Consider the following 11,515-nt stretch of genomic DNA (forward strand, 5'->3'; position numbering starts at 1 on the left):
ACACTCCAGTCTGGGCAGCAGAGTGAGAACCTATCCCAAAGAAGAAAAAAAAAAAAAGATATTTCAGATATGCAAATCCTTTAAAAATTTACCTTCCTTGTACATTCTTTTAAAAAATAGAGACAGGGTCTCACTGTGTTGCCCAGGGTGGTCTCAAACTCCTGGCACAAACAGTCCTCCCACCTCAGCCTTCCAGGTAACTGGAACTGCAGGCATTAGCCACCACACCTGGCTCATGTATATTTCTTCAGAAAGCATCTGGAACATATGCTTTAGCCAAATAAGTGCATAATCAACAAAGACAAATGCTATAGAATCCAGGAAACAAAGGATTTAACATAGAAAAACAGCAAAAAGAAATCCCATGACAAGAGCTACTGGGCCTAGAGAGCAACTAATCCATTGAAAATTGAATATTATTAGCAGCAGAAGAAAGGTTTCCAAGGAAAGAAAATGGAATTAATTGATAATACGATGTGTTCAAGATTAGGAAAATATATTGATAGACATTTGTTAGATCTCTTGGAGCATTCAGTGGTGGGGTTGGGGAGATGGAATTTGCATTACTAACATGAAAAAACAAGTAACTATAGGAAAAATAAACAGTTATATGAGCAAGGGAGCAATTACTGTAAAAAAAAAAGTTTTTCTTTCTCTTTTTTTTTTCCAAGTTAAGGTCAGATGGGCAATGTGCTGAGGTCATAACAAATTTGGAGGGTGGCACATCTCACACACACTCGTAAACACCCAGTCATCATGCTCATGAACTACAAAAGGATCAAATCTTTCCTCCCTCCCTCCTTCCCTCTCTCTCCCTCCCTCCCTCTCTCTCCCTCCCTCCCTCTCTCTCCCTCCCTCCCTCTCTCTCCCTCCCTCCCTCTCTCTCCCTCCCTCCCTCTCTCTCCCTCCCTCCCTCTCTCTCCCTCTGTCCCTCCCCCTCCCTCCCTCCATCTCTCTCTCTCTTTCTTTCTTTTCTTTTCTTTCTTTTTCTTCTTTCTTTCCTCCTTTTTTCTTTTTCTTTCTCTCCTTTCTTTTTGTCTTATGCTTTCTTTCTGCCTTTATTTCTTTCTTTTTCATTCTTTCCTTGTGTCTTCTTTCCTTCCTTTTGTTTTTTCTTTCTCCTTTCCTTTCCTTTTTTTCTTTTCTTGTCTTGTATTTTCTTTTCTTTCCTTTCCTTTTCTTTCTTCCTCAGGGTTTTGCTCTCTTGCCCAGGCGGGAGTGCAGTGGCACAATCATGACTCACTGCAGTCTCAACCTCCCAGGCTCAAGTGATGCTCCTACTTCAACCCCCTAAGTAGCTGGGACTACAGGCGGGTACCAGAACGCTAATTTTTAAATTTTTGTAGAGACAGGGTCTCACTATCTTGCCCAGGCTACTGTAAAATTCTTACTTCGGCAGCTATCTCCATATAGTCGTAATAACATAAATATTTTCCTAGTCATAATAATGTCAGAAGTGACTAGTGAGTGCCAAAAGTTTTGCTATAAACATGTTGCAAAGTTGATGTTATAAGAGAGTGAAGTCCTCAGCTACATAAGAAGTCAATAGATTGAATTCCCCTAATTGAAATTTTGGAAGACATATTTCTCATGCCCTGCAGGTAATGAGAAGTACCAGACATTTCTGGCTACTTAACACACGTTTGCTGTGGTCTTCTGTCTCACACCAAGAGGTATGAAAGAGTAGCCTTAGCTTTTTCTGAAGCAAAGTTGTGTATTTACTTCACATTTCCTAGAGTCTGCCATAGTATTGTTCCTCCTGCCAGAAGTGTTCTTTGTCTGACTCTAGGAATCTGGAAAATCTTGCCTAATTTACTGAGTTTTTGGTGCTGGTCCTTCCCAGCATTTCTCATCATGTCTCTTAGATCCTGGTGTGATAGAGTCACTGTTAGCTAAGAGCAATTTTCCATTATAAAGAGAAATGTGAGCCTTTTTTCAGTTGGAAAATTTTCACATCTCACGTTCTCCTCTTAAGTTTTACATACTAATTTATGCCCTCTTCTCAGTCTCTCGGGTCGTTATATGAGACTTAACCTCCACAGTCTCTCTTTTATTTTTTTTTGGAGACAGAGTTTCGCTCTTCTTGTCACCCAGGCTGGAGTGCAATGGGGCAATCTCAGCTCACTGCAGCCTCCGTCTCCCTAGTTCAAGTGATTCTCCCGCCTCAGCCTCCCGAGTAGCTGAGATTATAGGCACTTGCCACCATGCCCGGCTAATTTTTTGTGTTTTTAGTAGAGACCATGCAGGCTGGTCTCAAACTCCTGACCTCAGGTGATCCACCTGTTTTGGCCTCCCAAAGTGGTGGGATTACAGGCATGAGCCACTGCACCCGGCCCACAGTCTCTTATAAAAAACAAACTGATGAAGGACAAACTCTTTATTTGTTAGAGGTGCACAACTACTTATTAAGAAAGTAGCTCTTAATATTTTTTACATAATGATGAACATGGTATTTTCTCCTACTAGTTATCCTGCTACAGTAACTAAGAGTATATCTTCCTTCATTCATTCATTCTTCTCATAGTTGTTTAGGCTCTGTGTCTTTACGTAAATACAAGGGCTTAGAAAATTAGAACTCTAAAATGAAATTTTATTAATATGCATCACTGGTAGTCAGGAGTCAGCTAAGTTTACCGTAATGAAGTTTTGTTTACTTTTTTAAAACTTCAATGCAAGCTGTAAATGTTGATTGAAATATATACATTCAAATCCACTTTTACCTTACTTTAAAGGGAAAGCCAGCACAGTGGCACTTGCTGGTAGTCCCAGCTTTTTGACAGGCTGAGGTGGGAGGATCCTTTCAGCCCAGGAGTTGAAGGCAAGCCTGGGCAACGTAGTGAGACCCCATCTCTGAAAAAATGGTCGGGGGTGGGGTGGAGACATGGAAAAAGGAGAGCTGTAATAATGATACATCGGCTATGCCCTCATTTCAAGAAAATCTGACATAAAATATTACAACTTCTAAAAAATACTATTTTCATTCCATACTAATTATAAATGATCCCTTTATATTATATTCATTAGGGCATTTTAATCCATTTATAAAAATATGTGGAACAACTTTTAACCTGTATGTTATAATCAAATAACCAAATAAAAAACTATATCAGAAGCTATGGATATCTTGGGCTTAAAACTCATTTTTTAAAAAATCCAATAGGAATAGTAGTGTGTAAGTAGATTTTGATCCAGTGGGTCTTTGATTTGATGGATTTTCTTTCCCTTTATTTCTCACAATAGCACCCTATTTCTCTTTGTTGTTGTTGTTTTTGTTTTTGTTTTTGTTTTTTTTGAGACAGTGTCTCCCTCTGTTATCCAGGCTGGAGTGCAGTGGTGCAATCACTGCACCTTTGACAACTGTTGGGCTCAAGTGATCCTTGTACTTCTCAGCTTATTCTTTAACTTCTTTTGAAAATGCCCATGTCACAGATCCCATGCGGTCTTCTTTGTTATCATAAAAATAAGAAGCAGCAGAGGTTTTTACCACCCTTCTAATAACACCTCCAGCAATAGAAAGACCAACTCAGTCATCTCGTTTCACATATATATCAAAGTAGAAAAGTAACATGTGCACCAGCTATCTATCCCTCTCCCTTGAACTGGCACATTTCCTATAGAAGAGGGGTCCCCAACCCCTGGGCTCTGGACCGGTACCAGTGGCCTGTTAGGAACCGGACTGGCTGCACAGCAGGAGGTGAGCAGAGAGCAATCCAGCGAAGCTTCATCTGTATTTGCAGACACTCCCCATCATTTGCATCTCCACCTCCTGTCAGATCAGCAGCAGCATTAGATTCTCATAGTGTGAACCCTATTGTGAACTGCATATGCAAGGTATCTGGGATCTAGGTTGCCTGCTCCTTATGAGAGTCTAATGCCTGATGACCTGTCCTTCTGTCCCATTACCCCCAGGTGGGGCCATCTCGTTTCAGGAAAACAGGCTCAGGGCTGCCACTGACTCTATATTATGGTGACTTGTATAATTATTTCATTTTATATTACAATGTAATAATAATAGAAATACAGTGCACAATAAATGTAATGTGCTTAAGTCATCGTGAAACCATCCTGCTCCCTTCCCCCCATACCCAGTTCATGGAAAAATTGTCTTTCACGAAACCAGTTCCTGATACCAGAAAGGTTGGGGATCACTGCTTTAGAGGAATAGCTGAGGATATGTCTTACTTTATCCTTTTCTGAACTGGTAACTTTTAGATAAAGCACAGATGTCTCTCTCTAAGTACAAGATGTCAGCATTCATGTCAATTCAGTGTACCGTGTCTTAGCAGGACATTGAAGAGACTTGGTAGCCTAATAACAAGAGCATTTGCCAAAATGTTTGAGTGAAGAGTAGCATTTTGATTTAAATCAAATCAAACCCTAGAAGACTAAATCATGAGCAAAAAAAATGAAGAAAACACAAAATGGTCACTTAGAAGTATAAATCTGGAGGCTCAGTTCAACGCTGAGGTTTTGTGTGAGCACATTGTTTCTTCTATGTGATGGTACTTAGTATTGGAACGAAGTTACACAGAGATTGGTAATCCCCACAGAAAGAAAATAACGCAATTTGGTCAGCTTGAGACCTAATTTATAACTTAAAACCATAGTGATAAAAATTCTTTCCTCCTGTTTTAGAGAGGAACCTTAACCCCAAAGCAGCCTGCCTTAAGAGAAGGGAAGAAGAAAAAGTTTCTGCCGTATCGGCAGAGCCGCCAACCACACTGCCAGGAACCCATCCTGGGCTTAGTGAAACTACCAACCCTATGGGTCATATGTAAACATCAGCCAGGTAAGTACGGGTTTGAAAAGAAACAAGGAAATAACCTGAAGACTCATCTTAAACTGGGTTAGAATCTTTGAACAGAATTCTCTAGTGAGCAGTGGCCATTGTAAAGGTCACAGGTAATTTGAAATACAACAGTTTGTCTTTCTGTTACATTATCAGACTTAGAGAGCCAGTGTCCTTTTATACAAAGTTACCATTTTCTTCAAAGTGTGACAGTACCTTGTGACTTTGGTTCTTCTGTTCTGAATCGTCATGTTTACCCATTTACATGAGTGTCTTCCTGATCCAAGAAGAAATAATAAAGTGACTCAACCATCAGAAAACGCTCTTGCTACCACTCATGTTCTTCATTTCTTTATTCAGAAATGCTTGACTATATCATCAACCAGTTTTCTGCTAATTATCTAGCTCTTTGTCATGAAGCCTTTATATATGAAAAAGTTATTACTTCTATTTGGATCAATAATGCAAGTTTATGATATGATGCTTCCTCCCCACTTGCAAGCACATCAGTTAACACCTTCTAGAATCTATTAATGTATGTGAAGTTATTATATATGGTAGAGCTAGAATGCCCTTCTCTCTGGTGGAATTTTACTTGTTCAAGGAATATTCTTTATATCTTTCTCTTCATGGACTAAACACAATTCAGTTCCTTGTGATTTTTTTTTTTTTCCTCAAGACGGAGTCGCCCAGGCTGGAGTGCAGTGGCACAATCTCAGCTCACTGCAGCCTCTGCCTCCCAGATTCCAGCGATTCTCCTGCCTCAGCGTCCCGAGTAGACTAGCTGGGATTACAGGTGTGCACCACCATGCCTGGCTAATTTTTGTATTTTTAGTAGAGATGAGGTTTCACCATGTTGGCCAGGCTGGTCTCGAACTCCTGACCTCAGGTGATCCACCTGCCTCAGCCTCCCAAAGAGCTAGGATTGCAGGCGTGAGCCACCTCACCCGGCTGGTAACTTCACTTTTATAACCTGCCTTCAGCAGTATGTAGTTGTTTTCCCAATTTTATCAACAGATTAAAAGTAGTAAGTAAAGGCAGATGAGTGTGGGGTGTGGAACAGAAAAAATACCAAGTGCAGTTTCATTTGGTCAGTTTTGTGGCTATCTCATTTTGAACTGAAAGTCTGGGATTTGATAGAATATTTGATAGATAAACTACAAATATTACTAACTCACCTTTTCCTAAGGGATTTAGTTCCTACAACCACTATATATAGAGGGTCAAATGAGACCACATATAGGGTCAAACCAGAACACACAGAAGATTTCATTTAGGGTAAAAGAAGGAAAGAGTTAAGGCAGTTATTTCATAAGTCAATTATAACTGTAACATTAGCACACTGGAGAAAACCTCAAACTACCTCCCCCACAGAAAGTATCCAGCAGTCTAAGAGATTGTACATGTCAGAGACTTTAGGCAAGAGCTAGTTTACAGATCCTCTAAAACCTAAATCATTGTTTCATACTCTACAGAAAATATAGACTACTATGAAACAATAAGTATTTTTGTTTCAAAAATAAACCTTGAAGTTTTTTTGTTTGTTCGAGATTTTTTGTTGTTGTTGGTTTTGTTGTTCGTTTGTTTTGAGATGGAGTTTCACTCTGTCACCTGAGCTGAAGTGCAGTGGCGCGATCATCTCAGCTCACTGCAACTCTCGCCTCCTGGGTTTGAGCAATTCTTCCACCTCAGCCTCCTGAGTAGCTGGGATAACAGACATACACCACCACACCCAGCTAATTTTTTTGTATTTTTAGTAGAGACGGGGTTTCACCAGGTTGCCCAGCCTGGTCTCAAACTCCTGACCTCAAGCGATCCGCCCGCCTCGGCTTCCCAAAGTGCTGGGATTACAGGTGTGAGCCGCCGAGCCCAGCTAAAAAATTTAACTTTGAAGTTTTAAAATAAAACCATGCCACTATTTATCAGTGCAAAAGAGACTTTCTAAATTGATAGATTATTTCAAAGAAGAGTGATGGGAGAGGTAACTTCTTAAGCCCAGGTCCCAGATAACCACCAAGCTGTGAAAAAGAGCACTAGTCATTCTGCCCTAACACTTCTCTTGGAGCCTATGTCTTAGTTTTCTTGTCTCGCTCTAGTTAGTTCTACCCATTTCCTCTTGTTTTCTTCCCAGTCTCTCTCTTACTCCTTCAACTTTGTCTTCTCATTCTCATGTCTCATTTCCTTCTGTTTACTTCCTGTGCTTTTACTACTTCTGTATTTCATACTGCTTTCATAGCTCTACCCTTATCTCTTTATAATGTGGAAATTTTCTCACTTAGGTTAAAATTAAACTTTGGGCATTCCCACCTATCAAAAAAGGATCAAGAATTCTTTTAAGTTTAAAAAGGCATCAAGATATGAGACATGTAGTGAATGCACTTTGTTCCGTAGGTTGTATAGGCTAGTGTTTGTCATCTTAGAATATGTGCTAAAGTTGCTAATTTCATAAAGATAGTTATCTGGTTTCATGAATTGGATAGCAGATTAAAAGCAGCAAGAGACAGGGCAGCAGGAAAAATGCTACTAGAATCAAAATGGCTAAGACGTGACCACAGAATGACTGGTTATAAACATACAAAAATTAGCTATCATGTAATGTAGGCCAAGTAGCTTTGAATATCTTAGTTTTCCATCCCTAAGAGCATCGCTGTGTACCTAAACAATACTGTGGTTATTGTTTAATAAGGAAGTAAAAGTTACGATTCTATCATATCTAAAACTATTTTATTAATTTAGTTAATTTTTAACTAAATAGATATATATTATATATTTACATATATATATGTTTCATTTGGTCAGTTTTGTGGCTATCTCATTTTGAACTGAAAGTCTGGAATTTGATAGAAAAACTACAAATATTAGTAACTCACCATTTGCTGAGGGATTTAGTTCCTACCACCACTACATATATGGGGTCAAACCAGACCACACAGAAGATTTCATTTAGGGTAAAAGAAAGGAAGAGTTAAGGTTGCTAATTTCATAAAGATAGTTACCTGGTTTCATGAATTGGATAGCAGATTAAAAGCAACAAGAGACAGGGCAGATGTATATTATATACATCTGTATAATTATATATATATATTTATATATATAATATATTTACAGAGTTACCACTATATATATTATATTGGGAACATAAGTATGTATAGAATTTGTACTAATAGAATAAAATGTTAATAAATATTGAGTAAACATTTATTGAGGACCTACTGTGTGCCAGGAACTGGGACCAATATGAAAATGAATGCAAAATGGCCTCTGACCTCAAGTGTTCTCAGTTCAGATGAAATAAATGTAAACTGTTAACACAGTGTGGTTGCGTGGAGGCAGCAGCAAATTGAGGGCTTTACTGTTGTCTCACTACTGAGGAATGAATGAGTAGCACCTCAGAGCTCAGTTATTGCCAACTTGAGTGTTGTTAAAATGAAAGTTTGCATCATTGCTGCAGCTGTTTTATACTCCTATAGTTTGTGATTCTGTAATCACATGATCTCCTTTAAAAATCTTACCATATAGCCGGGTGTGGTGGTGCACACCTGTAGTCCCAGCTACTCAGAGACTGAGGTGGGAGGATCACTTGAGCCCAGGAGTTTAAGGCTGTATTGAACCATGATCATGGCACTGTACTCCAGCCTGAGTGATAGAGCAAGACACTGTCTGAAAACAAACAAAAAACCTTACCATACACATCAAGTAAAACCATTTCATTATACCTTAAAAGGAAGAAGTTCATGAAGTCACTTAGCAGACTACAAATTTAGTGCAGACATGGATATAGATGAGGAATACCAGCTTGTTTTGTTGGTGGGAGGGGGAAGATGTTTTATTTTTAATAATTATGTACTAACTGGTATTGTCCTCTCCCTTGGCTGTCCCTGCCACAGTTCCAGAGTTATCAGTAGGCTAGATAGAAGGTGACCTCTCCTCATAAGGACTTGGACAACTCAGATTATCTGAAGACACAGACCTGACAGGAGGGAGAAGAAAAAACAAAACACTTGAAGCAAGAAACTCAAATGTAATCCTACGATCAAAGCAACTGGTCAACACTTCCATCAGAAGTGAAGATAGGAAGCTCATCAGATAGAACATCAGCCCATGAGATGTTTGCAACAAATCATTTTGTTGCAAGCAGTGTGTCGCTTCTGCACAATCAGAGACTGTCTCGATCTCTCCACTCACCGTGGAAGTTGCCTTGTGCCTAAACTGAATTGACAAATGCATTGTAACTACAAATTTTATTTATTGTTATGAAACTGTAAGGTCTACATATAAAGGGAAAAAGTTAATGTGGAAAGCTGATCTACACTCAGCTGATGCCAGCATACATTAAAGCGGTTCACGTGCAGAGAACAAAGCAGTGACAACCATTGGCCCTTAGCATTCCCGGCATACCTATTAGTGTCTTAAAAAGGAAGGGAAAAGTCTTTTGTTGCCCTCTCCTATCCTTTTGCCATATGAATAGTGTTTTCCATGAAATAGGAAAATATCACTTGGAATAGCATTTCTCTTGCTCTCATTTTTTGATTTATTTTTATTTTCTCTTTGTGGGTGTTATATTTGATTTCTAAATCTGAATAGTTTATGGTCACAGTCCAGCCTCCTCCATGCAGCCCTGTGTGCTTTGCACATTTACCTTACAGTGGTAAGCAGAGACCATCTGTGACCATAGCCTAGCTAGGATTTTAAAAGGGGAAATTTTGTTCTCTAGGTTTTCCCCCAAATAAACATTGCTTTATTTCTAATAATAACCAAGACTTTTCAAGCTTCTAGATCTCATAGGAAAGCTTGTAACAGCAAAATTGTAAATTACAAGGGAAGAATCTACTTTTTAGAAATTGCTTTGTTTTCCAAGCAGTAAGTACTACATACAGTACTTGTAAAGTGTTAGCTGTAAGTAAGCACAAAATACATTTAAAATACAAAGACGATTTTTTCAGGCTGTGATTATGGTGAACATAACAAAACCCAGTAGTCACCAAGGCAGGTAGTGTGATAAATGAACACACCACTCTGAGGCTAATTACCTAATGGAATACAAGAGCAATGGTCACCCGTGTTTCCTTATCCTAGCCTTTATTTCTCTGTCATTTGGATGGCTGGTCAATGGGGAAGAATTCAGTGGGTGATTTAATCAACTGCAAACCATCTGCCCCTGTCCCAAAATGATGAGCCAGATTAGCATTAAACCAGTATTTGTCAGTCCATCTTAATACTGTTCATGAAGGCACTCTCTGTCTCTAATCCTTAGGAGTTGTTTTCAAAGACATAATCACTTTGAACTTCCATGAAACCTGTCTTCCACCACAACAACCCTGGGAGAGAAAAACATGCTAAACGAGGTATCTTGGCTTAATAATTCCTTATAGCCAACATCAACAGTGGCAATCAGCACACAGAGGAAAGGACCCAAATCACTATGTAGCTTAAAGATTTCTGTTAATTTGAAAGAACAAAAACAGGACAGAACTTCTGGTACTCTAATCAGGATGATTCCTAACAAGTCAGTCATTTGTGAACTTAGTGGACTTTTTGGTTACTTTAATTTGCATATATTCTCCAGTTACATCAGACTCTATCTGTGGCCTTGTTCTTCATTTCAGTGTTAATCAGCTAAACAGAAGTTGTTGCTTATGATGTGTGAGTGAACATATGCCACTGCCTGGCCTTTTTTTCTTCAGAGCTTGTTGTCTTTTTCGCTATATTAGACTTTGCAGTATGCCCAGAAGCTTTCCTTCATAAAATAGAAAGAAAAAAACATTTGGCTTATTTTTCACTGTAGCTAGTCTTTTATACAATAATCTTGTAAGAAAATTTCTTGAATTCTAAATATTACTCTTTCTAGATTTTTGAAATCAAAAAGTTTTCAGTAAAAAGTTTCTTACTTTATTTTATTATATTAGGTAGTAAAAATGTAGGGTTATTTACCATAACCTGTTCATTAATATCAGAAATTTACAATAGCATTTTAAGACCATAGTAGGATTCTAGCATACCGTGTAGTACCTATGGAGTATTGTAAGAGCTAATTGTTGGAGATGAATTGCTTCTCATCTTGTTCTCCAGTTTCCATTGTTGGTTTATTGCAGATTTGTATCTTGTGTCAAATTCAAGGTATTATTGATAAACCTTTTCAACCAGCAGCAAGAAGTTCAAATTTTTTTCTGTCACTGTAACAGAAAACACAATATGTATATAACATTTATGTAGCAATAAATGTGCCATCTTTTTTTTAACACAGTAAACTAGTGAGTTTTTTACATTACTCTTTCTCAAATAATAATGTATTTTGTTTTCTTTTCTCCATCTCATTCATCCCAGAAACACTCACACTGCTTTTCCTAACTGCATTATCTGCATTATCTGGGAAACCCTTCAGGACAGAATCAGGGTTGTGGAGCTAAGTTGGCAATCTGGTCTAGAGCTTCTCCAGCTTGTGCTTTTCTCCTCTTGCCCTCACTACTGATAGTGGCCTTTTACCCTTTTCCTCAAGATTGACCAAACAGCAATTACTAGTTATAGAAAATCTACTCATTTGTAGATCTAGAGAAAAATGAAGAAGATGGAAAAAGACTCAAATGAGGCTTTTTAAGTTATTCTTCAAAGCACTTTTCACATTTCCCATACCCTTTCTCACAGAAAAAGTGTGTCATAATTAGGTAATGGTATTGTTTATTGTTTAAAAGATAAAAGTTTGCTTTTATCCCAGTTTTTAACCACAAA

At 38.4% G+C, this 11,515-nt stretch overlaps 1 protein-coding gene and 1 non-coding gene across 8 annotated transcripts in view; one reads left to right on the forward strand and one right to left on the reverse strand.

The window, feature by feature from the left end:
* TCF12 (transcription factor 12) overlaps positions 1 to 11,037 on the forward strand; it is an 884,529-nt gene extending 873,492 nt beyond the window's left edge. For all 7 annotated transcript variants that reach the window (XM_050796814.1, XM_050796815.1, XM_050796816.1 and 4 more), the window contains 2 exons: positions 4,636 to 4,789; positions 8,677 to 11,037. In XM_050796814.1, the coding sequence (XP_050652771.1) occupies positions 4,636 to 4,778 (143 nt within the window). In that variant the 3' untranslated portion in view covers positions 4,779 to 4,789; positions 8,677 to 11,037. The remainder of the gene's footprint in view (positions 1 to 4,635; positions 4,790 to 8,676) is intronic.
* LOC126960458 (small nucleolar RNA U13) lies at positions 676 to 779 on the reverse strand. Its single transcript, XR_007728002.1, has one exon. It is a non-coding gene; the product is annotated as a small nucleolar RNA U13 (small nucleolar RNA).
* Positions 11,038 to 11,515: the final 478 nt, after the last annotated feature.

Source organism: Macaca thibetana, chromosome 7 (genome assembly GCF_024542745.1).
Source record: "Macaca thibetana thibetana isolate TM-01 chromosome 7, ASM2454274v1, whole genome shotgun sequence".
Classification (NCBI taxonomy): Eukaryota; Metazoa; Chordata; class Mammalia; order Primates; family Cercopithecidae; genus Macaca; species Macaca thibetana.